Source organism: Urocitellus parryii, chromosome 2 (assembly GCF_045843805.1).
Source record: "Urocitellus parryii isolate mUroPar1 chromosome 2, mUroPar1.hap1, whole genome shotgun sequence".
Taxonomy (NCBI): Eukaryota; Metazoa; Chordata; class Mammalia; order Rodentia; family Sciuridae; genus Urocitellus; species Urocitellus parryii.
In genome coordinates, this window is record NC_135532.1 from 10126667 (window position 1) to 10154229 (window position 27563).

The 27563-nt window shown below is 39.0% G+C and overlaps 1 protein-coding gene across 2 annotated transcripts in view; it reads left to right on the forward strand.

Moving 5' to 3' along the window:
• The window catches only part of Nalcn (sodium leak channel, non-selective), a 278563-nt gene that overhangs the window by 94579 nt on the left and 156421 nt on the right, over positions 1-27563 (forward strand). For both annotated transcript variants that reach the window (XM_026399552.2, XM_077792082.1), the window contains one exon: positions 14871-15002. In XM_026399552.2, the coding sequence (XP_026255337.1) occupies positions 14871-15002 (132 nt within the window). The remainder of the gene's footprint in view (positions 1-14870; positions 15003-27563) is intronic.

Sequence of the window (27563 nt, forward strand, 5' to 3'; positions counted from 1 at the left end):
CTGTCCTCTCACCTTCCTCCCTGGGGGGCAAAGGTGAGTCCCTTCTTCCGGGCTGCGCACACACGCAGCCGCTCCAACATTCACACAGGCTGCCCCAACATTCACACAGGCTGCGCGGTTCTGCCTCAGGGGAGGGGTCGTCATCCCACGGGGGTCTCCTCTTGCCCAGCACCTTTTCACTCTCAGCTCAAGGTCATCTTTGTCCTCCCCATACAGGTCAGGGACCTCGCTTACTTGTCTCCATTTCATCCTGTACTTGTCTTTGGTGCTTCTGACCATTTTTTAAAAACACAAATTAATGGTTTAACTAAATATTTAATGTCTGTCTGTCCGCCCAGGGGAAACTCCATGACAGTAGAGGATGTGCCCTCCAAGGTCATTGCCAGCACTGCCCTACACGTGGCAGCTACCCCCCTGGGTTCCTCAGTCAGGAGAAGGACCTGCCAGGGCAGTGACGCGCCTTGTCTGACTTCTCGCGAGAAGTTGCTCTTCTCCCACCCACCCTTGGCCTTGTCTAGAAGTCGAATGGATTGTGTCAATAGCGACCCTTGCAACAAAACCTTTTGTTTCCCTGCGCAAGTCACTGCGGTCCAATAGGGGTTGTTCCTGGGAAGTCTCTAGGTTGCATGGCTTTGGGTAACTTTGGAGAGTTTTCCAGCATGTTCCTGCTAGAACGTGGGGCAAAGAGCCCTGATAGGACCTTCGGCCTGGCCTCTCTTCAGAGTCTGTCCTCTTCAGCATGTGACATGAATAGGCCTGTGCTTGGAAATGAGGGCTTAGGAACAACACAGCTGAAAGGAACCCAAACCCATCATCTTAATAAAAAACAAGACAAACAAAAAAGTTTATTGGAATTCATTCGAACAGCTACAATTAAATCGAGTTGGTAATTTTGTAGCTGTTGAAATATATTAGAAAAATGAATCAACAATATCTGAGAGATGACAGAGTTCCTCTTTGACTCTCAAGAATTTTTGCTTTTGTCTTTAGAGTGGAAATTTTAAAAACTGACCCGAAGTATCATAAACAGTATTTTACATGAAAATCTACATATTGTATTCTTCTTATCAAGTAGAAAGATCTGGTAACACAGGGCTTTCATTTCCACCCACCAGCATTTGCTAGAACTGGGTGGTGGCTGCCACATTTACCTAGCATAGCATCTCCATATGATTATAATTATGCCCATAATTTCCCAACTCTCCATATTTTGTCCAGAGACTATAACTACATGCTTTGTCATACAGATGTCTTCACAGTTTATATATATATATATATATATATATATATATATATATAGAGAGAGAGAGAGAGAGAGAGAGAGAGAGAGAGAAATATAGATTTTTTCCCTTGTTTTCCATGAATATGATTCTATGGGAGAAAAGTAAATAAATTCATAAATACATAAGGGTTTAGAAGCATGCAGAAATGCATGAGAAGAGGGAGAAGAGGGTGTTGCAAGAGCACCCTGTGTTTACAGAACACAGTAAGAAATGATCCTGATCCTTTATAGAGGCAACAGCTGTCCCTCTGTGTTTGATACATCACTTGGGGCCTGCTTTTCTCACAATATTACCTGATGGATTCCAGGGGGACATTTGTTTGGGTGACCTATGAAATAAGTTATAATAATATGACTTTGGATCACATTGAAAGATGGTATTACATGTCTGGCTGGGCACAATTCAGGAGCCACTTGTCAAAAGAAACTAACTTTATTTTTAAAACTACAAATGCCAAGCAAAACAGCTCCTCAGGAAAAAAAAAAAACCCTCAGAGCCCAACTGCCACCACCAGCTTCCACAAGCCTCTCACCCACACAAACCTCACCACCTCCCACAATCCTCCTGCTCTTGAGGCCGATTGGCTGGGTCGTGTGGGCGGAGCCAAAGAAGTCCCCCAATGAGCAGTTCCGTAGTCTGAAGGGCAGGGAAACAGCCCAATGAACATCACCGCAGAGGAGTCAATCAGCTAGATGTTGCTGGGGCCACTGTGAGCCAATCATCAGCCGTTAGCTGGAAGTTTGCTGGCAGCTGGAAGTTTGCTGGGGCCCCTTTGGCTGTGGCTCTCAACAATTACAAAAAATTCATTCAAAATAACCTTTTTGTATATTTTATGTTTTGAAAGTTTCAAATTTTTAAATTCATAGCTCAGTATAAATGAATAGTGGCTCAAATTCCCCTGGAAGATAAAAGACATTAAAAAAAGTCATCCTTCTCTTCTTTCAGTCTAAATTGCCCTGGATTCACTTTTTTTTCATTGGTATTATCTTATATTTTTCACTTTCTTTTCAGCTCTCTCTGTCCTTGTCAGAAAAGGTTTATTGGTTTGAACATCTGTCTGCCCCACCAACTATGAGTAATTAGATAATTTGATAAAATAAGATGAATTGATGTGGCTTAATTTTCCCCACACCCTGCTAAATTAAATACATGGTATAATTAATGTTTCTGTGATGTTGGATGTTTTATGCATAATAGCTTTTTCCTCTCTCTCTCTCTTTTACTCTTTTTCTCTTTTAGGAATTGATCAATAAATCTATTAGAATTTTATATATTCCAATGAGCAGTGATTAGGATATTCAAATGAATTAGAGCATGTAGTAAATCTTCTACAGAATAATAGGCTCTATAGAGCCATTTGAGGATGAAAAAAAATAGGCACTTCTCGTCTTTAATTTTAAACTATACAAATCCATTCTGTGTTCCTAGACACAAAATATGATTATAATTATGTCCATAATTGTAATTATAGTGGACTCATGCAGGCCTGCTAGAAAGGATTCAATTTGGTACCCTTGGAGTGGTCTTTTCTATTTCTATAGTAAGTGAAAATACGTGTACTCATAAGCTTAACTGCAAAATCCCCAATATTGCCCTCCTTGGCAATATTGTTGGCCTTTTCAGACTGTGTGGTGAACTCTCTAATGCCATTTGTTGAAAATTTGTGACCAGTAAACTTAATATCAATTATGTTCATTTTGCTAGAACATTGCTCATGTCTGTCCAATATTAGTGGAATTCATGCCATGTTTAACAGGCTAAGTTTAATGGTACACTTAGTCATGATAAACATGTGCAATCCCTAAAAAACTCTGTGGGCCCTGGACACTCCCTGCCCTTCATCCTGCCTGGATGTCTTTCTGCTTCTGTCTCCACGGCCCTGTGCATTGCTGATCTGCTCAATGCCTATAACCTCCCCTTCCCGTCTCTGGTTCAAGCTATAGGAAATGATGGTTGGTAGTGAGAAGGAAAAGCATTGTTTTGTGGATGAGCTGTGCCCCATGGCTGAGTTTCTCCTCCTTTGTATGCTATGACTGCCCCAAACACACATCTCCTGACATGACTTCCTTTGGCCACCTCTTCATCCCCAGCTACAGACATCCTTCTCCTCTTCCTGTCAAGTGATACCCAGGACAGCATTTTCTTTGAGGGAGGAGAAATTAAGCTATTTCAGCCTCTTAGGAGAACTGGGGACAAACATATTTCAGCTCTGCTACTTATTATTGGTATGACCTTGGACATATTTATGCAAAATAAGGAGAAAAACACCTCCTTCCTGGGTTTGAGAGGACTGAGTATGTTTTAGTTAAGAATTGTTTAGTTGTAAGGAGAAGACCTCATGCTTACAAAGAGCATGTCAGCTTCCCAAGTGACACTTTCTGAGACTTTCTCTCCCTCCATTTGGGCCACCTGATTTCTAATCTCTGTTCCTGGGCTTCTGTCTCTAATTTCTCACCCTGAATGTTCAGACTTGACTCTGGTGGCTCTTGTTCATTACCCAAACATGGCTGATTGAGACTGAGTTTGGGGGCCTCTCAGTCAAGGCTCCAATGAGACTCACCAGAAGACTTCCAGAGGAAAAGGGAGACAGGGAGGGAATACAGTGGTCTTCCAGAAGGTCAGCAAAGTAGGAAACATTGGTCAAAGTAGCTGGTCATGAGTACTGAAACAGAAGCAGCAGGGCCACTGAAACAAAGTGCATTTGCCCCTCAGAACCCTGAGGATTGGTTTCAAGACCCCCAGGGTCAGATCTGTGGATGCTGAAATCCCTGACATACAATTGCACAGTATTTGCACATAATATATGTAAACACCCTCCTGTATGCTTTAAAATCATCTCTTGGTGACCTATACTACCTAACACAATATGAATAGTTGTTTTACCATATTATTTAGGGAATAATGATAAGGAAAAAGTCTCTAATTGTTCAGTATAGATGCAATATTTGTTTTCATCCATAGTTGGTTGAATCCACAAATGCATAACCTAGATATACAAAGGACCTAGCATATTAGGTGTGCCTACAGCATAAAACCAAAGTAACCTGAAGCCTCCCTTCTTAATCCTCTGTGAAAACCTTGCCCCATCTCTGTCTGGAGCCATGACTTCACTGTCCTCATCAGCATCATGGAGTGACTGAAGAGGAACATTCCTCTGTGATAACAGGAAGTACTGACATGACCTCAGAAGTTATAACTCAGGCCTAGTTTTCTCTACCAAAAATTTGCGTCTTATTAAGGGCTAACTAGGCTATTACTGCCTAATCTAAATCATAGATCACCCATAAAACAGTTTCTTTAGGGCTTCACAAAATAGTTTCCATCTACTTAGAAACGAACACTTTGTAAATCGATGCTATTTCACAATATTTTAATTCATTTCCTTGCATTAATGAATGCATATGTGATCACACACACACACGCACACACACACAATGTTGGAAAGGAAATAAGTAAGTAGAAGAAGGGAACCAGGGATAAGGAGGAGGGGAAGGATAGGCAAGGTATGGGCAATGAAATTGACCAAATTATATGTTTATATGAACATCACAATGAATCTCACTATTATATGTAATTATAATGTAACAATAAAAGCTTAACTGCCTGTAATCCCAGTGGCTCAGGAGGCTGAGGCAGGAGGATCATGAGTTCAAAGCCAGCCTCAGCAACGACAATGTGCTAAGCAACTCAGTGAGACCCTGTCTCTAAATAAAATACAAAATAGGGCTGGGGATGTGGATCAGTGGTTGAGTGCCCCTGAGTTCAATCTCTGGTACCCCCCACCCAAATAAATAAATAAAAGCTTAACTAAAGTATATATTATAAAATAATACAGAAACTCAGGTGTGAAAAACACATATGCATCCATTAGAAATAATAATTGCTATCATTTATTGACCACTCACTGTGTGTAGCACATTGTTTCATAGGTTTTATTAAGTTATTTAGTGCTCACAATAACACCGTGATTATAGGTACTAGTGTGATTTCTGTTTTACAGATGAGGAAATGGAGACTCAGAGAACAAAATTAGCCTGATGAAGATCACGCAGCTGGTTAGGGACTAGTAGTTTCATCTCAGGCAGTCTATCTTTTTAACCACTTCATTTTTAACCCTGTATATTATTCTACTATAAAAATATATGATCAGTAGCTGGATGTGGTGGCACATGTCTGTAATCCCAGCAACAAGTTAGAGGCCAGCCTCAGAAGCTTAGGGAGACACTTTAATTAAAAAGTAAAAAGGACTGGGTTCATCCCAATACTAGAGTATTTTAATAATTCCCATTGTTTTACATCCTTGTCCTTGTTATCAGACATTCAGACGTTTAACTTGATGACATGAAATGGTATCTCACAATGTTAAATTTCTGTTTCTCTGATTACAGCCTATAAGTGTTAGGCATTTTTTCATGTATTTATAGACCATTTATGAATTTCTGTAGCTACACAAGCATTCTATAGATTGCTTATTTATGTCATTCGCCCACTTACCTGCTAAATATTCTAAATGACTTTTTTTGAAATTCTGTATATGTCTAAGGGATACATTGCTTCTATCTAATTAAGAAGACATTACAATGTCATATATAATACAAATACAAAACATTAATAGTCGACATGCGAATGCATAATTTGCACCTCCAGCATCTACTTCTTTTGTGTAGTAATACCAAAACATTTAGAAAGTTCCTTGAATGTGTGCCTGGGCGTGCATCTCAGAAAACTGCAAAGTTCTAATTGACTCTTAGCGTGGACCCAGCCAGTTCTGTAGCTATGTAAATGCTACTTTTGTATAAGCAGGCTCTGTGTGAAGGGGTCACTCTAATGCATGATAAATAGAACTCAATTAAACGGGAACCTCACTCCTCAGCTGCTGCTGTGACAAGCCATTTTCCCCCTGCCTCTCAGGTGGGAGTTTTCATCTCTTGACAATTTGACAGATGTGGCTGCACACTTGGAGCCATCTTCCAACACCGACCCAGTGATGTATTATCATAAAGAAAGTCTGACAAGAAAATGAAAGTATACGTGAGACCCGCAAGCTCCTGCGCAATTCTCCCCGCCACCTCCCATTGCGCACCTCCCCCGTAAAGAACAGAGGTAGCTCTTACTGTAAGTAGGTCAAATTGTGGCAAAATTATTACTGTGGCGTTGTAATGCTTTCTGAGGAAATTTCCATTGAAGCTGAAGATGGGGAAGAGGTGGGCTGTGTATTTCAAGGGATGAAGTGACATCCTGGGCGCTTCTTAAAACGTCTGTCTTCTTAATGAACCTTCCCACGAACTGAACTGGCAGATCGCGCTTCAAGAATTGATGGAGCCCACGAGAATTTTCGGCTCTTTCCAAAAGCTGATTTCTATACTCACCATCTAGGGTGAGAAGAGAGCGAGGGGGGAGAGCTCAGGGGACAATTCGCTTCATCTCTCACAGCCTCGGTTTTCTCACTTGAAAAATAGGGAGGATGGTGTACTCCAGGTGGTGTGAGTCTTGGAACCCGTGCACAGAAAATGCCCGGCCCAGCACGGGAAGAGGCGGGCCTCTCCGTCTGCAGATAGCTTGCTGTCAACGCTCCTTCCATCCTGTTCCCCTGCCCCGGGCCTTCAGCTCCTGTGCAGAAAGTGAGGTCTCACACAGGTCCCCAGTCCCAGCCCTGCTTTCTTTTCTGCATGGTAGAGTATATTTCTTTTTCCTTTTTTTTTTTTTTTTTTTTTTTTTTTTGCCCCCAAATTTATTTAGTTATTTAAATTGAAGGACAAAGTAGCACGTGTTTATCACATACAGCACATTGCCCGGAAGCACAGGTACTCGGTGGAATGGGCGTGGCCTCGCATAGGCAGCTCATTTATGGTGAGGACACTGGACGTCCACTCTTCCTCCAAAAGGCAGTGTGTCCTCTTTAACTGCAGTCACCCCACCGCTCAGTGACACCCTGAACTTACTCCTCCAATCCAGATGTAATTTTGTATCTTTTAACTAACATCTAAGTGTCCAGCAGGCGCCTGTCCCCCCATTAACACAGGCACATCACCCCTGTTGCAGCAGAACTTAGCACCCCTCTCTGCCCTGCCCCTGAGCATGAGAAACCAGATGTTCCCTGCATTTCCAGAAGTTTGCAAACCAATGTAAAGCCTCTGTCTCTGTCCTCTCCCAATCCCATCTGTCTGCAATTCTGTCATGAATTCAGTCCTCCAGATTTCTTTTTTTTTTTTAAATCATTTTCCCCATTCCATCCTAATGGCCGTATCCTCAAAATCAGGTCCAAGAAAAATCTCTCAACATTGTGGCCTCTGGTCTTTGATTCTATTTGGTCACTTTCTTCTCTGTTGGCTCCATTATCGCTTTCACGCGATTGGCACTTGGCAAATCCTTTTTGGATGCATGTGATTCAACACGTACATGGCAGACACGGACCCTCCCCCTCCCCTAGTGCAGGTGCCACATGACTGCCCCCATAAACACACATGCACAGTTTTCAATAAAACATAAAGCAGTTGGCTTGGAGGAAAAGTCCCGGTGGAGTAATACTGGTGTGTTTTAATTTCCCTGTTCCACTACCCTTTTTCTAAATAGGGGGAACATGGCAGAAAAATATTGAAGAACTAGTGGTTTGATTTTTATTATTATTATTCATGTCTAGCAAAATAATCAACGTCAACACTTCATTATTCAAAAGCCAAGATTTCAGCATTTTTATTCCTTTTTTTTTATTCCCGAACGCCAGTAATGAAGTCATGTGGGGACACTGAGTTTTAATCCTTAAATTATAGTTGAGCTAATTGAAAGGTTTTGTATAGGACTTCATTTACTTCTCCTTTCTTCCTCTAATCCATAAATGTGTGGCTATAAAGTAGGAGGAAAGGAGAGAGATTAAGCAGTGTTCTGTATGATGGTTTGAATTGTGAATATCCATTATGGCATTGTAGACTGGAAAATGCATGTTGTCCTAAATTGAAGCTTTCAGAAAATTCACCATGATTTAAATCAATTCAAACAGATGATTTTATTGGGCAGGTAATAGGAAAAGTTTCATTTTAAATATTCCTTACTTCTGCTAATGTATCCAGATCTCGGCAGTCTTAATGACAGTCTTTCTGTGCCTAGAGATGGCTTTTGTGAGCTTTGAGTGCTCAGTGAGGCATCAGATCTCTGTGAGTGCTGGGGCTTTGTGGGTTCTGATAAGTATGAAGAGGAGAATGGGACCAGATCTATGTGGTCCAGCCTAGAATAACACAGCTAAGCCCCTTTGAAAAGCCCACATGTGCTCTTCCCTCCCTGCAAGGGTCATTGTTTAGGATTAGAAAAGAGTTTCTCAGTACCCCCCCCCCCCCAGAGGAGACCACTGCTTCACAGAGGTCCCAGAGAAGCTGGGGCAGCTAGAAGGTTAACAACCAAGTGATGTGGGTTGTAACCACTGAGCCACATCCCCATCCCCACCCCCATTTAATTTTTTTTAAATTTTAATTTGAGAATGGCTCTTGCTAAGTTGCTTAGGGCCTTGCTAAGTTGCCAAGGTTAACTTTGAACTTGCAATCCTCCTGCCTCAGCCTCCCAGGCTACTGGGATTACAGGCATGCACCATCATGCCCAGCTAAGCAGATACTAATTTTTGCTCCTGAGTTTGTCTCACTCACCAAATAAATCACATGACTGAGTTCATGTGACTCTGTCCTTGTGGAGGACAGAGCCAAGGTGTGGATACAGGTAGGTAGTTTCAACGGGAGGCCTCCAGGCTCTTCTGCACAGAGTAAAAGAGTCTTGAAATCATCACTGGCTGAGAATAATAATCAGCCAGCCTAGCAGTACTTCCCTTCCACTGGGCATGGACTTCTTCTAGTTTGTGTGGTAGGGTCGGGAGCTGGTAATGGAAGTATATTCAGAGTACTAAATATTTGTCAATTTGTAACTGAATATCTAGCCTCTGACAGAGTTGAGGGAAAGCTACACTCATGTTGGCCAAGACTGAAAAGGCGTTATGGAACTCCTCTTTCTTCTCCTTACAGTTTGATGTCCAGATGTCAGGGTCTTACACAGCTTTCTCTTCCAAGAAAAAAGAGCAACTCCTTTTTGTGTGTCACAGCTGGGAGGGGGGAAGTAGGTATGAGGGACTCCCAGTGCCCTGTGGGGAGTTACTTGTGGGTCTCTTTCATCCTGCCTCTCCAAGGACAGACAGGTGGGAGTCTCTGAAGATATCCATTAGTCAGTTCTAATACTGAAGCAAACACATTACCTTATAATACAAATTCTTTATATTGGGCAGAATGACTTTGTATACTGATTGAAGAAACAATGACTATCCAGATGCCTTCTAAATAAGGATGCACCATTTGCAAATGGAAGATGTATTTTAGGTTTTGTGCATTTGGTTTTTTACATGTTTAGGTCTTGCTCTTATACTCCTGGCTCATATGCAAGATGGTTTTGAAAACTGCACCTTATAATTACATTGTTTTCCCAATATGTTTATTTTGAAATCTTATTAGAACATAACTTTTAGCACATGACTGATGTGATGTTCTATGGATGATTTTTTTTTTGATTAAGGGTAAGGTATTTTATTCATTCAAGCCAATTGAAAGATTCAGTTTCTGAGCTGTACTATTATCCATAATATCCATTATCCTAAGTTGTATTTATTGTGGCCTCTATAACCACAATATTGGTGTGCCTTCAGAATCTTTAAGCCATTATTTCATTAAAAGAACTACATGAGAAATTTAACAGAAAGAGCTCCTATGAAGTGCTCAAACATTTATGCCACTGAAAATGAGATTAATTTAGGTTTCTTGAATGTCTAAGGATTTTCATGTCCATTTCAAGATGAGCTAGTTCTCTCTTCAACTTGATATCCTGTGTTATACCTTCTCTCCTTCCTCCAGATAGACTGACGGTATCTCTGCCTTTACTTCCACAGGGCATTTTCTAATTCAGTATTTGTAAGAGTTATGGAATGAATGTAAAATGACTGCCATGGGCTTGGCTCTTTACTAAATAGTCTCATTTACATTTATGTTACAGCCTAGAAACATAGATGTTATCACAAGCCCATTCCTAAGTGAAAAATCTGTCACAGAGAGGTTGAATCAGGCTCTGAACTAAGATTTAAACTCAATCTGTCTTCAAAACTGACCCTGTTACACCAGGATGATCTTCTGTTCTTCTACAAAAAAATGGATTATCTTAGCTTTTAAGTAAAGGTTTCATGTACTTCTACCTTCTCTTCAACCTTAAACTTGGCGAGGAGGAAACTGCTTCTCCTTTGTTTTGGTATCTAAAGTACTGCTAAGTGCTCTTGACCTCTCAGTAGAAGGCAACAGAGCACCTGCTCTGGCCCCACACCATCTGAGACCACTTTCAAATTCTGTGATCTTGGAAGCTTTGCATCCTTACCAAGAGGTGGTAAATTATCTATCCCGCAGGATTGTTGAAGATTAAATTACGTTATTACACCTACATGCAATATACTTGGCATGAAGGAAACATTCCTTCTCTTTTTGACACTGTATCTTGTTGGTGTCAATTTTAATTGTGTGAAGAGCCCTGTCTATGTTTGGCTTCAATGTCACAGTCTTTGAGGGTTTAGGATTCAGAACTAATATCAAAAATGTGACCCTTCTTGTTCTTCTGCTTGAGATTGGACTCAGTATCATTGTTTCAGATCCATTGCCTCATCCGGCTTTCTGACGTGAAGCAAGATGAGAAGTCCTAGTTGGCATGATGTGTTTTACTTTTGCTAGTAATAAATTTTACAGTGACCCCTACTGGCATGTGCCTTTAGGTGAAACCTTTTGGCCAGTAGTATTTTTTTAGCCCTGGGTACTCCTGTATAATCATTTGCATACATTTGAGTTGGTGTCTGTCAAAATCACTGACAGGGCTGTATGCTTTCCCACTGCTGCACTAACAAATTCCCACAAACTTAGACTTAAAACAACACAAATTTGTCATCTTACAATTCTTGTTTAGGTGAAAAGCAAGGTATCAATACTGAATTACTTTTCAGATATCCTAGAGAAAACACTGTTTCCTTGACTTCTTCTAATATAGTGCTACAATAGTCTGGTCAGTATTTTTTATAGTCTATTTCAGTCATTATAGGCTTTTGGAATCATGAATTTGTGAAGTTGTAAATAATTTTACGTCATGCAGTTTATCCTCTGACTCAAAGGTATCACCTACAACAGTAATTACCAAACTTAAAAATGCACATGAATCACCTGGCAAACCTTATTAGACATGCAAATTTGAATTCAGTAAGTCTGGGATGGGCCCTGAAATCCTGCACTTCTATTAACCTCCCAAAATGCTGCTAGTCTGGGAACCACACTTGAGTAGCAATGCTCTAGAGCATTCCTGACAGATTTTGCTTCCTTGGGGCTGATGCTATTATAGTCTCTTTTTTTGTATTTTGGTAATCCCAACTGTCAAATACACAAATAAGTAGTTCTTGGATCAGAGCCAAACTAAAAACATATTCAGCACTTGTCTAATGTTTTTAAAGATGTAAGCTAAAATAACATTGCAATCGGAGGGAACTTTTTAAAAAATTTAATGCATATGAAGGATCTTAAAAGCCTTATATTAAATATATAAATATGAATATATATATGCACACATAAACACATTTAGACACATATACATATATGTATGTGTGCTTCTCTATATAGATAGATTCTACATTTATATTAAATAATGCAATTATGGAAATCTCAAGTTGTAAAATATTACATGGCACTAATTTAACTTTAACATTTTCCTTTACCTTAATTTTTCTTGAAGAAAATACAAGTTGAAGGTACAAATTTGGACTATCCTAAAGACAGAGGCACAAGTCAGTATGGAATGTAACTGGCCCATTTGCATGGAGACTGGTAGCTAGTTCCAAACATCAGTTCAGTTGAATTGCAACCAAGTGGTCCATGTCAGTAGCATTAGCATTAAAGCTGGAGTTGCTGATTTTAGTACTTAAATTTAGCTACTGAACATACTTATCACCTTAATTCTTATTTAATATTTGAAAGTTATTACTTTGGAGGAAGTCAGCTAAGCAATGGTGATTATAGCATATCAAAATCCATTGTAAGTGATTATTTTAATGACTCTGTACCAACAGGGACACGTAGACATTCAGACAAAAAACAAGCTAATTATAATGACAGCACCAATGTGAAGCTGTGACAGATACAAAACCAATTTAAAAGTTTTTTTGACAGCCATGGCTAAAAGCTTTGTTTGGACCTTTCAGTAATAACAGTTTACTTAAGACATAAATTCACAGCTAAGGAAAATAGAAAGAGAAAGTTGTGGCTTTCCTGTCAGGCAGATAAAGTGGAAATCAGTTGAAATGTTTTTAATAGAACATTATGTTGAAAAGAGTATAGAAAAGGAATAATGGTTATAGAATTTAACTCTCACAATGCAAAGAAAGACTAAATAACAATAAAAATTCTAATGAGAATAGAAACTTGCCAAGTGATTTGCTTATCTATATTATGAAGGTCAGTAGTTCCTGCAAGAAAATTGATGTGCATGTTGATTGACAGTTCTGGAATTTGATTTTGTATTACCTATAGTATAAAGTCAAAGTGAATATAAGAACACATTAATAGATATGATGATACAAAGGCTCATTAAAAAAACACTTTTCCAGTGGCCCTGGCATCTCTCAAATTATTAGACCTTTATCACCTTTATTTTATCTCCCTTGGTTCTGGACTCACTCAAATGAACAGTATAATCAATTCTTTGACCTTGAGCTCTTAATTTTTTATTCCTGATAGAAAAACACCTGATTCACAGAATGCATTTCTTTTTCCCTGCAAACCTTCAAGAGAACACTTGTAATGTGCAGGAAATATTGTAAGCACTTTACAAACATCGATTCATTTAAAGCAATAATGACCCTCTGAAGTAGGCACCATTATGTCCAGTTTCCTGAGGAGAAGAACAAGTCACAAAGAGGTGTGATTAATCTGCCCAGGGGGACAATAATGGAGTTTCAGCTCTAGACAATTCAGTCCAGAGCCAGTGCTACTAATAAATACTGTGGGACAATGAAGACCCCAGAGTATCTGTAGATGCCTAGAGACAGTGGCTGTGCTTGGAGGAGGAAGTCCTATTCACAGGTGGTGCTTCAATTACACTCTTTTAGTTGCTAAGACAGGAATTTTGAGGGACAACCAAAGGAAAAGCAATTCTTCCAAACTCATCCTATGAAGCCAGTATCACCCTGATGCCAAAACCAGACAAAGACACATCAAGGGAAGAAAACTTCAGACCAATATCCTTGATGAACATAGACGCTAAAATTCTTAATAAAACACTGGCAAATTGCATACAAAACACATTTGAAAAATAGTGCACCATGATCAAGTGGGGTTCATCCCAAGGATGCAAGGTTCAAACCCTAGGCCAACACCACTCTGTCCAAGAGTCTGGGAAAGAACAGGGACCTCATGAAGAGGGTATGGTAGCACTTTTCCTGCTCAGGGACATGGACATGGCTCTGTAGTGTGTCCTTAGTGCTTAGCTGCTTTCCATGGGCAGCGTTTTCCTCCTCCCATTGTCCACAGCCTTTATTTTCTACTTCCATTTAGATACTCTCCACTGCAGAGCTGGGTCTAATACCAAGATAGACTTTGAACAAATGAGTGCAGAGCCTGGCTCTGCTGTTTCTTGCTGTGTGATCTTGGGCAAAAAAAAAAAAAAAAGTTAAGCTGCCTAAAATATGGAGTTAAATAATACCATTTAGAACTACTATGGAGGTCAGAAGAAATAAAAATAAGTAACATGTAGAAATGGACTGGATCAGAGTAAGCATTCACTATATGGCAGACATTATGAGAATATTCTGGTTTTTGAATGTTTAGTTAACTCCAGGTCCCTTTAGAGAGTGGACTTGTACCAGACTTGGGCCCAAATCCTTGGTTCCACTTCAAGACTTGTGTGACAGCAGAGAAGTTATTTAACTCTCTGAGCCTCTGTTTCCCTATCTATAAAACTGGAATAATTTCCTAGGGCTGTTATGAATATTAACTGAGCTAAGTCGAGTAAAGAATAAGGCACATTCTAAGTACAATGTAGCTATTAGTGTAGTATAATTTTCAATAAATATTTATGGAAGCAATAAGTACAAAACAAATCTCAGGTTTCTTCCATTTTCTAGTTTTATGACCATTTAAAGATGTTTTCATCCTCAGCCATTCTCTCTCTTTTAACACAGGATAAAGTCAAACTTGTTTTGTGGTATTGGCTTTCTGAAAATCACTTTCTCACACAGTCAGAATATAGGATAAAGACTACCTCACTGACCAATGAGCATTGAGCTACATACAAATTAAATGAAATTTATTTTCTATCTTTAACTTAAGGTCTCTGAAACCATCTTCCTAGCCATGTTTTAACCCCTTGAGGAAAGCAGTTCCTTTGGTCACACTATTCAACAGAAAAGCACATGGATCAGGCTGTCCCCAAGCTCTGTGCAGAGCGACACATCACAAGGTTCTCCCTCAAGGTCTCAGCACACAAATTCCATTTCATTACTAGGTTTCCTTCTGTGTGAGGAGTTTGTCTGTTTTGCCTCCCCAGAAAATGATGCGGTCGTCGGTTTTCCACATGTTCATCCTGAGCATGGTGACTGTGGATGTCATCGTCGCAGCCAGCAACTACTACAAAGGCGAGAACTTCAGAAGCCAATACGACGAGTTCTACCTTGCAGAGGTAAGCAGCTGGCCAAGTGCACAGCACTGGCCAAGGTCAAGGCCAACCTCAGACAGTGCCTTTTATGAATGTGAAACTTAATGTCAGCTCGTTAATTGCTTGATTTCCACCCAAGCTGACTCACTGTCTGCTTCTTAAAGTGATCCCTCTGGTCACTGTGTTGTCTGATTCATTTCCTGTCACCATGCGCCTGAGCAGTCTTCCCCACCACATGTCACGTTGCCAAGGCAACCCTCTTCCAGGGCTTACCTCGTGATCTTGCTGTTTTTCTGCCCACCCCTTGGTTTTCTCTCCCTCTCTCCTGTTGCATTAGTCTGCTTCCTACTAATGTGAGCAAGCGGAGATTCAGAAGAGGGTAATTAGACCAGTCAGCTCAACACCACCAAGGAGGAGGCTGCAGGGAAATTTAAAGAGATAACATAACAATTGCTGCACTGGAAACTGAGGTGTTTGGACCTGTGCTAAAGACCCCCAACCATCACAGAGACACAGTGAATGTGTGAGGTGAAGAATATGCTAATCACCCTGATTTGATCATTGCACCGTGTATATGTGCATCGTAATATCACGTGGGACCCCATGCATTTGTACAATTATTATGCATCAATTTAAAAAGATACCAAATCAGCAGCAGTAGGTTTACTGATGAAAAACACATCTGTCTAGCATCCAATATATCATATTAGAGTTTGAAACTATTATTGATCGACTTTGTTATTATTGGATTTTTAAATATTTTTAATAATTTTCAGAGAACACTTTCTTATTCATTGTGAAAAAATATATCTTAATCCAATGTTTATATATTTATGAAAAAAAAGATTGACATGTAGAAACCTATTCATCATATAGGTGATATCCATGTAATGGGAACTCCCTCAACATCCTACCTCTGTGTTCGAACTTTACCTGAAAACATTACTATAGGCCATGTTTCTATCTGCTTTTAATGACAACCCTTTGTCAATTCTTTGAGTGCTGGATTTGCACTCAGCGGTGGTGGTTATATTCCTTACCATCATCATAAAGGGATTAGGAGGAGGTATGTGTCTATGGGGTCGTATGTGTCTATGGGGTCGTCTGTGTCTGTGGCACTGATGGTAATGGTTTCATGGATTTATTCTTATTCCCAAACTCACCAAGTTAATACATCACATAAATACACATATTATATGAAAATTATATCCCAATAGACTGGTGAATAAGTAAATAAAATAGCTAATTCTTAGAAAGAAAATGAAGTAAATGAACTAAGTAGTCGTTTTAGTCGGTTTTTCTTTTTTTTCCTGCTGCGACTAAAAGATCCAACCAGTACAACTGTATAGGAGAAGTTTATTTGAGGGTTCACAGTTTCAGAGGTCTTAGTCCATAGGAAACCAGCTCCATTCCTAGGGTCTCCAGGTGAGGCTGAACATCATGCAAGAGTGTGGCAGAGGGAAACAGCTTATATCATGAGGAAGCAGAGAGAGAGGTCCCCACTTGCCAGATACAAATATATACCCAAAGCCTCGCCCCAATTCCCACCTCCTCCTACCACTTCAGTTACCACTCAGTTAATCCCTATAAGGGGATTATTTCACTGATTGGGTTAAGACTCTCACAACCCATCATTTCTCCTACAAATCTTCTTGCATGGTCTCACATGTGAGCTTTTGGAAGAACACCTCACATCTAAACCATAACGGTAGTGGTGATTCAATTCACTTAAACAACCACTGTCATCATACTAGTTTATTCTTGAACTTTTTAACCTTTCAGAATTTGTTCCTCTGGATGGACAAACTTTGGGTGTTTGCATTTCTAAAGTATTCTTGGTCTTTATTCAAAATTACATTATCTCTTTTCTTTGATCAGAATGTGTAGGTGAGTCAAAGTGATTTTTTTCTAAATGAGTACATAAGTTGCTTTTATCAAACTCACTTTTTAAATAAAATGCTTTCTTTTTTAAAAAGTACATAAGAATGGCTTGAATTTAAGGCAATCATAAGCAAACTTTTTCAAAGTGCCAGGTAAGAAAATATTTTAGGCTTTGGAGACCATCTGCTGTCTGTCTCAGCTCCTTGACTCTGTCATTGAACCAAACTGGGCGTGGTCTCAGAATGGTCGTTCTCCAGTAAAACTTTCTTTACAAAAATAAGCAGGAGCTGCATCTGGTCTAAGCTATAGAAGCAGAGAGCATTTCCACTGACATTCTCATGTGTTAAATCCAAATACATTAGTATTAACAATAATAATAGCTACTGTTGCTTGGAGGGCCTTTTATGTACCAGATGCTTTAAAGGAATTCATTATCTCATTTAATCCTTAAAACAGCTATAATGACAGCAATTCAGGTTTATGGACTATAATGACGCAGTATTTAAGGCAATAGCATTATGTAATATTTTTGAAAGCTTATTTTTAAAATAGATTACAAAAGGTCATGAGCTTTTAGAGAAGCAATTTCTTTAAGTTTCTACATATTCTGCACTAGATTACTTAGAAAGTCCAAAATAAACCACTCTACCCATTAGGAGTCAACTCAGAGTTCTGAAAAGACATTGTTTAAGAATAAATTAAGCTGCTTAACTTCTGTTGTGAAACTGAGGACTTGTTTTGTTACTTTGGATTAATTAACCTAAATTTAGAATTAACTAGGAAATAGGGAAAACTTCCCTTTATTCTCCAGAGCCTATACAGAAACATAACAAGGTAAAGATTGACTTTAAGAATTTTAATTTTTAATTTTGAGGTAAGAAATATATTATTATCATTGCACCTAAAATTCTGTTCTTATAATAAACATTTAAAAATGTATGTCCTTATTTTCTTCATAACAAATAATACAATTTGAATAACAGTGTCTTCTCTATTGTTATATAAAAATTTATTACTAAATATGTTCATCTGTTAGGTTGTACATGTAACAAAAACTTATTGGCATAGTTCAATGTTATGCACTAAAAGTGAACAATTTAACAAAATTCCCCTTTTAAGAAATTCAGAAGCTGATGGGACAGATGCAGAAGCCAGCAGTCAGCAGAAAGGCCAGCTGTTCTGTTGCATGAGGTCAGCTCTGTTTGTCCTCCTAGCATCATCTGCATTACATTCTGGTTTCTTCTGGACCCACCTGAGAGATATTCAGCTCTCCTCCTTCTGGTGTTAATTATCAGTGAGAATTATCATGTTTACAAATGATGCCAGGGAGAAGAGTGAAGAGGGACTCTCTGCTGTGTGCTCCACCTTAAATTAAGTAAAACTCCCCCCAAAGATGCCTCTTCTCCACGTCGTGGTTACCTTCTTCTCATTCCACCTCCATTTCTCCCCAGCTTGTCCTCCAGCAGGGAAGCAATCCCAGTCCACTCGAATTTGGATTCCCTACCCCTCTTTGCTCATCAAAACAGAAAGCCCTCTATTAAGTATATCTTCATCCTTCAGAGAGCCCTCATCGTCCCCTGTTAGCCTGATGCCCTGTCCTAAGCATTTCTTCCAAAATGCACTCTGTCTTCCTGTGAATCCTCTTCACCTCATTCCAGGCATGAAGAAAGAGGGGGCAGGAAGGGAGGAGCACCTGAGGTCCTTTTCCACTTGCTCTCTGTGCTTGGCAGTGAGAGATCCAAAGTAACGTGAAAAAGATGTGGCCATAGACTTGTGACTCCAAAAACTCACTTTAAATTTTGTGAGCTGTAGTTCTGTGAGAATCTTGAAGTTATTGGTATAATCTTTACTTGAGGTTTGTACCCAAAATTTGCAAAAATTAAGTGACTCATCAAAAAAATTCAGTGAATGTAGAGGAAGAAATGATAAAATGGTTCCTTAGTATGGGTCTTAATACATCACATCTCTATGAACATTTTAAGTATCAAATCCATGATTCCAGTAGATTGGAAATCATTGTCCATTTCAGTGGAGAACTAAACTATTTATTGACTTGTGAGAGGTGCTGAGTCATAATCTGCTGAAGGCTCTGGTTCTTAGGGAACAACTGTAGCAGGGACAATCTGTTTCTAAAAGGGATTATCAGTCAAGCAAAATAGTGCCAGGAGTAAAATTAATCATAGATTAATAAGATTAGAGCAGGATTGGGTTTACTCATGTCAGATACTGAGAGATCAAATGCAGCCATGACCCTTTATTTATCCCATAAGGTTATTTTCCAGACTCTTTTTCCTTTCTTCTTTTCTCTAGTCTTGGAAGTATCTTTTTCTTTTTCTGTTTTCTTTTTCTTCCTTCTTAATTGTCAAGCATGCCATAAACTCAACCCCTAGAGAGAATAGTAGAACCAACATTGGTGTGTCCACCACTCAGCTTTTTCAAAAATTAAGTTGAACACGTTGAACATGGTTTAGATTTTTCATTCAGAAACAAAACAGCATAAGTAGAAGGTCCCTATGCCCACTTCTTGATCTCATTCTTCTCCCTGATCTACATCATTTAGGTGTGTGACTTACAGTCATTTAAGGTATCCACATGCAACCCATTTTCCACATTCATTCATCATTAGGTTTTAGAAATAGCTTCATGTTGATACAGGAGCATTCACTCATTTGTTATGTATTTAATAGCAATAGATATGTCAATTGTTTCAACTTTTGCTGTTAAAAATAATGCATCATAAGCATTCTCATAATTTGAGTTTTGTGCCACATTGGGGAGAATGTTTTTTTTAAAAAAACCTCTAGAACATATATCTTTGTTTAAAATTGCTATAAAGGAGGATATGATCATATTCAAATTTGCCAGCTATTGCTGAATTGCACCCTAAAGTGCTTAGGCCAATTTATATTCCTACCAGATTATATGAGCAGTCCCACTTCATGCTAAATATTTTATGTTCATTCAATATTTTCAATTTTATATTTGATCTCATGTTCGAGATCATCATGGCTTAATACACATTTTCTTTATTACCATAGAGATTTAACTTTTTTGTTTTCATATTCCACCAGACCTAGGTTTCTTATTCTACAGATTTACCTGTCTGATCCAGACCCTAATTATTTTTCAGTAACTAGTGATAGCTCACATTTTCTCCCACTTTGCAGCTTGTCTCAACTTAAATTTGCTCTTTTCTCCCACACAAGTTATCAGTTTTAATCTTGTAAGACTTAGTAGTCTTTCAATTTTGACTCAGTGCTCTTCCTGCAAACACATGGTGTGAGCCCTGCCGCAGCAGGCTGATGCAGGCACACAATTCCTTCTCTGGACACCTTAGCCTGTGTCTGTGTGTCAAAGCTTTAGCTGATAAGGTGGTTTAAGTCCTGTCTCCTGTAATACACCTTGATGTCTATTAGGGCACACTCACTAATACTGGTATTCTTTTTCACATTTCTTTTTATCTATTCTTGGTTTTGCTATTCTTGCTCTACATTATATAGTTTTCCTAATGAGAATTCATGGATGTTAAAGAACATCTCTATATAATTATTCAGTTCTTCTTTTAAATTTTATTATGTGTTTCAGTAATATTTTATACTTTTTTTCCAAAAGTCTTACATGCCTTTTGTTAAATTTATGCCTAGATATGCTTTAGTTTCTTTTGTAAATGAAATAGTTTCAATTAAATTTTTGTTGTGATGTATGGATGCTATTATTTTTCGCATGTTCATTCGATATTGCAGAAACTTTACTATGATGTCTTGTTTGTTGTAATTTGTAGATTTACTTGAAGATTCTGTGTAGACAATCATATCATCCAAAATTAAGGAAGTTTTGTCTCTCCTTTTCTAATTCTTAATTCTCTGGGTTTTTTTTTCTTCCTTTATTATCCTGGCTTGGGTCCCTAATAAAATGTTGAATGGAAGGAATAATAGCAGATATTTGTGACTTTTTTCTTTGACGTGAATGCATATCATTTAATTTTTAATGTTTGTAGGATTTTGTAGATGCCTTTTACAACGTTGATAAAGTTCACTTCTGCTGTATTGAGTTGACAACATATTTTCTTCTTATATTTTGTAGTGCAATATGTTATTGTAATTAGATTTTCTGATGCTATTTTAGATTTCTGAGACACTTGATTTTGCAGCATTATTTTTAATATTTAAATCCAATATGCTGCCATTGCATTTGGTACTTTCCCATCTCTGTTCCTAAAGATGGCTGTCCTGTGATTGTCTTCTTTTACATTACTGGTCTGGTTTTATTGGGAAAGCTAAGCTTCCTCAGTAAAATGAAACAGGTTTGTTTTCCTCTGTTTTTCTTCTGTAGGAATTTTATGAATAAAGTTTGTGGTGGGGTCCCAGGTGGAGAGGAAAGAAGAGAGACATTGATTGATGGTCTACTTTATGGTTTAATGTTTATAGTTTATTGGATTTCTGGCTTATTGCCTGTTGTTTATAGAGTTATTAATTTTCACCAGTGTACATTTATATAGTATTCTCTCAAGAGTTTTATAATCCTCATGGCATCTGAAGATGTCATCCTTTTTGTTTCCAATATTATTGATTTATAACTTTCTTTTTTTTATGGAAGTGAATGACTTCTGATGCTAATTACTTGGAGTTAGGTGAAACCTTAGTGGTTAGAAGCACAGTCCTCCATGAGACTGCCCTCACCTGAGACACCAGCTTAGGGATTCCCCACACCTCCCTTCTGTGTGCCCAATAGGCCACAATTCAGGGGTTCCCAGTGCCCCCTCAAGTTTGGTGATTTGCTAAAATGACTCTATGAAATTAAAAAATGCTATATTTATGATTACATGTTTATTACAGCAAAAGGATACAAATCGGAGCCAGCCAATAGAAGAGACACTTTAAAAAGAAAGACCTGTGAGCATCCTAAATATCGGGCCATATTTGAAAACATGAGAGGGTCTCCAAATGTGCAGAGAGGATGCAAGAAGTCTTTTCCTCCGTGGAGCCCAAACATTCCCTCTGCACACACTGATATGTATAGCAATATGGAGATCATTGACAACTAAGGAAGCTCAGACTGTGTTTGGGGTATTTATTGAAATTTTGTTATATAGACATAATTGGATCCTTGGCTACTTGCACATGGTTGGACTTTCTGATTTGGTCAGTCCACAATAAGTCATCTCATTGGCAGAAATTACTAGGACCACCAGGAATAACAAAGATGCAACTATAGCTTGGCAAATTTCAAGGATTCAGAGGCTATCCCTCAGGACCCAAGACCAAAACCAGCCAAATTATTTTTGATTTAAAGAACCAACTTTTACTTTGGTTTATGTTAACAATTTCTACTTTATTTGAAGTTACTTTTCCTTTTACTGATCCCCTCTATTTCTTTGTTATATTTTAATTTCTGCTCTTAATCTTCACTATTTTCTCCTTTTTATTTATCTCTTTGGGCATCTTAAACTCTCTTGAAGTTTCTTTGGCAGAATTAACTTTAAAGCAAATTCCTATTCTGAATTTTAAAATTATGTTGTCTTTCTTAGTGGATTTGTTCATGTCTTTTAAAATATTGGCATGCTGGGGCTGGAGGCGTAACTCAATGGTAGAGCACCCACCTACTGTGCATGAAGCCCCATGTTCAATCCCCAGCACTGCCAAAAAAAGAAAAGTAAACAAAATGTGTTGGCATGCTGCCTCATTTTACTTGGGAAATTTTGTTGTTTCTTTCTCTCTCTCTCCCCTCCCGTGGTCACCTCTAATTTCTTAGTGATGTTTTGTAGTTACCTTTACCCTGATTGCAAGCCCCCGTCTAAAGCCAAGTTGTGAAGTGTCACTTGAAGGCTGCTGGCCTCTTGGTTTTGGAGACCTCACATCTCTTGTCACAGGTCCTTAAGGGAACTTGGTGGAATCCTTCTTATAGGCCAATTGTTTGTCCTCTTGCTTTTTAAGGCCTGCAATTTTCTACAAAGTCTTCCTGTAGTCCCCAGGGAGGAGGTCTCATTATTTGTTTCCAGGCAGAGGAGACCCAGCCCGGTCCCTGTCTGGAGGCCATGAGGTTCTTATTGGTCCCATGGTGCCTCCTCTTTGACCCAGTGTACATTTCTCATAAACGAAGACAAGTCCTTGTTCAGACTCCATGATGTTTCTCCAGATTCCTGTTTCTCTCTGTGATTGCTTTCATTAAGCGTAGATTCACTTTTCCACCTTGCAGGAAACCATCTTCTCGAGAAAAGCAATTTTTGTGTTCTTCTGAAGACATCTGTTTTCATGATATTCGTTACAATGAAACTAAGTTAAAGAGACATTTATTTTAGTGCCAACAAAATCTGACACCCATATTTGAGTTCATTAATCACAAGAACTGATCAAATGAAGAAAGGAACCTATCTTGTCATAGAAGGAATCTTTGACTAATTTCATTTTCTTCTGACAGTTGCTTTCTGTATGTTTCTGAAGGATTCGGGCGCAATCTTATTAGGTAAAATGATAATACAGAAGTACAATCTGGACTATTCAGCCATCTGTCTCAAAAGTTTGCTCTTTAACTGTATAGAATACTGATAGGACCCCATAAACTGGGAGTCAGTGATGTACAGACAGCTCTGGAATGATGCAGGCAATCATTTTGTGTTATTAAGCCTGAATTCCACTTAGGAGATTGAGGCTTCCTGAATTGAGTTTTTTGTGAGTTTTGTCTTGTAATCTTCTCTTGTGATAAATATGCATTCATTTTCTCATGAATACCATCACTTTTTATTTTGAAATTACAAACCAGAGACTGCAACACAAATCTTGGATGATCTATTTCAAGGATCTTTCCACTGTGAGCAGTATCTCCACCTTTTTATCTTCATGGGCCTGCCTGGCACTATGGGTTCATTTGTAATTTGTCACCTATAAATGATCATACATTATTCATTTAATTAAAAGGGCAGAGCAATTTCCCTTGTTCCCTTTATATTAAGCATGTCATTTTCCATTCCATTATTTTTCTCCCTGCCTTCAGAAGTTTGGTAATCAGCCTATTGTTTCACCTGCCAGCTTCACAAATCCCATTACAAGTTCCTTTGGACAATGCATATTTTAAACTGATTTCTCTCATTTTTCACTCTAAAATATATCCTTTCGACAAGTTAGGTGTGGTCCTGAGAACAAATATCAATAACTTGCTTCTAAGCCTGCATTCCATTATTGGTAATTTTCTTGAAGTGGAGAGGGTCTGTTACTATATATGTTGTGTCATAAGTATTATTATAAAATGAAAAAATTTGAGTTTAAATTAAAAAATGTAGGGCTTAAAGAATTCATTGAGCCTGTGTTTCTGAGAAGACCAGTTAAATTGTTATAGTGACAGCAAGCCAGTTATACCTGCTTGGGATGTGCTATGGCTTAAACATGGTTTGTCCTCTCTAAACCCATGTGGAAATTCAATCCACTTTGTGCAGGATTGAGAAGTAGAAACTTAATCCAACTTTGGTGTTCAGAGGTGGGCCTTTGGGAGGTGACTAGGATCAGGAAGTTCACCAGGATGGGGCCCTTGTGATGGGAAACAGTGTCTTTGAAGGAGAAGGGGGAACCAGAGGAGACACACACATGCTCCTGTGTCTTACCGGGTGATGCTCTGAACCATTCTGGACTCGCCAGCAAGAAGGCCATCACCAGTTCCATCCCTAGACCTCATAACAGGCCATGAGCCAAAATAAACATTTTTTCATTATGGCTTACCCTGTCTGTGATGTTGTTTTATAAGCAACAAAAAACAGAGGAGAACAGCATGGAATGCAGACACCCAACATGGAATGAAGGGGGTGGAAATTTATCCTGGGTTGAGGGGAGACAAAAGGAAAGAAAAAAATTATTCTTTTTAGGTGTGAAGCAGAGATAGGAATTTGGAGTATATGAACAGATATATAAGTATTAAAATTCCAAAGGAGGCAGAAAACAATCTCTAAAACACCACCTTGAAAAAGGGTGTATTTAATAAAAAAAGAAAAGGTTGGGATATGCAGCTGCAAGGTAATTATAAAAAGAAAGGAATATTTTTCCCCTTTTTTTGAGTTTTTTTTTGTGGGGGGGGATACTGGGGACTGAACTCAGGGGCACTTGACCACTGAACCACATCCCCAGCCCTATTTTGTATTTTATTTAGAGACAGGGTCTCCCTGAGTTGCTTAGCACTTTGCAGTTACCGAGGTTGGCTTTGAATTCGTGATCCTCCTGTCTCAGCCTCCTGAGCTGCTGAGATTACAGGCATGTGCCACCACACCCAGTATCACATGTTTGTTTCCAAGTGTTTTCAAGAAATGCAGCAAAAATAGATATGAAAAGCTTATTACAAATCTGCCTTAACACTTAGAAAGTTTCAACTTGAAAATACAAATGGTGGGGCGTTCTCCAAGGATGCTGTCTGAGTCCATTTTCTGTTCCTAATAACACAGTACCACAGACTGGGTAGTTATAAAGGAGAAATTTGTTTTGGTTCATGATTCTGGTCCAAGGTCAAGAGACCACATCTGGGGATGGCCCTCTGGCTGGCAGCACAGGGCATCTCACAGTAAGAGACAGGGAAGCACATAGGGACTTCACCAAGCTGGCTTTGATAACAGAGCCACTCTCATGATAACCTGTTACCCATTTATCCATTGAAGGGGTCAAGATAATGTAGGGCTGCCCAGCCAAGAATGACAAAGGATGCCTGTCCCTCTGCAGGCTGCCTGCTGATTGCCTGGAATTTGTAGAATGAGTCAGGTTTAGAGAGTCTCACTAGTGACTTTATGGGTATCCTTTGGGTAATTAGGTTCTACTGAGAGCCCAGTCGCCTTCCTTCTCTCATATGACAAACAGGAAGACTTCTGCCCTGTCCAGCTATTGTTAAGGTTGAGTCCACTGAAGTATTCTGGGGCTGCCCATTAAGAAAGGATTGCCAAAGCTTGTCTCCTCATAACTTCTACTCTAGTTCTTCAAAACCATTATATTCTTCTGAATTTAAGTTCTACACCCACATTCTTGACCTACACTTAAATAACCGGTGACCATTTAAACTAATTTCTCAACCTCCTTCTTTAAATCCTGACATAATTCTCCACGATGACTAATCCTAAATTTCAAGTAAGTTTTCCATAAAATGTGATAATTTTGAAGATAATTTCAGAGAGCTACATTGTTAGTTATGAAAATTAACCAAATATCTTAAAAGTGAAATATTTGATCCTAGGAGAATCTAGAGTCAGGAATTCAGTAGAAAAAAAATCACTGAGGACATAGGTATAAATATAATCACATAATGTTTTGATAAACTTTTAGTGCCTTTTAGTGTTTGAAAAGAATTAGTTTCCCCACCCAGCAAATAATAATGCAAATGGTTCCAGTTTCATATTTTTCTGTGAATTATTGTCAATCAAACAGATCAGTCCATCAGTCTTTATAATAAAAAATGAAAAGATGGTAAGGTGGTTAATTACATTTATATATGAATAGATAACGATCTAATATGATATATTTCATGCATTTATTAGTAGTTTGTACTTTTTAAAGGCTTTTTCATGGGTTTACCAGTTTTTCCTTTGGAGCAAAAGCCTTATGAGTCTCAAAATACAGGGGAACATTGAGACCGTTGTAGGTGCCTCTTGCTGCTTCCTCTGCTAATACCACAGCCAAGTCAGCATATGGGTGGGACCTTCATGACATGTCTGAGTTACAGTTTCTCCCAAAATCCCCAACATCTATAGGGGAGAGAACATTACGGGATTTCTGTATAGTTTTGCAAGGCCAGGACTAAGAAGCCAGTTCGAGAGTGAAATCGCCTCTTGCTGGGACTTACAGCAAAGGCTGAAGGCCTCCGGTGCCCTGGTGCTGCTGCTTGGGTGCAGAAAGCATTCCCTCCCCACAGGGGAGCTGCACCTACATGCTGGTGCTTGTGGTCCCAGGAGCCCCCAGAATCCTACTGTACTCAGTGGACCAGCAAGGGAACATTGCTCTTTTCCAGGTGGGGACAAACATGTCACTAGGCTGGGAAATCCTGTCCTCAAAGCCTCCCTCCTGGTGCCCAGCAAAAGGGCTTTCTTCCAGGTCTTTCACCACAAAAAATCATGTTGCCCTCTGCTGCCCCTCCTTTGCTACTGCTCTAAAGAGTAAAAAGACAGCAAGTATGCCAAAAACACAGCCATGATGAAGCAAGAAAATGTATGCTCACACAAAGGGGCTCAGAAACTGAGGATGGTACTCAGAACGCCAAGGTCAACTTCTAGTATGAGAGTTTCCCAGCCAAGTACAATGGATGGAACAGACAGCCGCTCACCTTCAGGGTTGCTGTTTTAATGTCTCAAGGAAAATTCGGCCTCAAAATGAACTTTCTGAAACTTTCACCAAAAAATTCAAAAAACGATTTAAGAAAAGGCACAGTCATTGTTGAGAGCTAACCACTAACCTGGGAGATCAAGTGGGAAAAGATAACTCAAAGAAACTGGAGAAACTAGGAGGGGAAAGGAAAGGAGACTAGCTACCCAGATAGGAATAACAGTCCCCGAAAGGAAAAGGGAACAGGTGGAAGAACTGTAGTAATAAAGGAGAAAATAATATTTTCCTAAATGGCAGGAAAACATGAATCTTCAGATTGAATGGGCTGGGTCACTAAATCTCAGAGGAATTAAATGGAAGAAGACACATTCTTCGGCATAAAACCTTGGTGCCCTTACTAGGTGGCAGGCATAAAGAAAAAGAC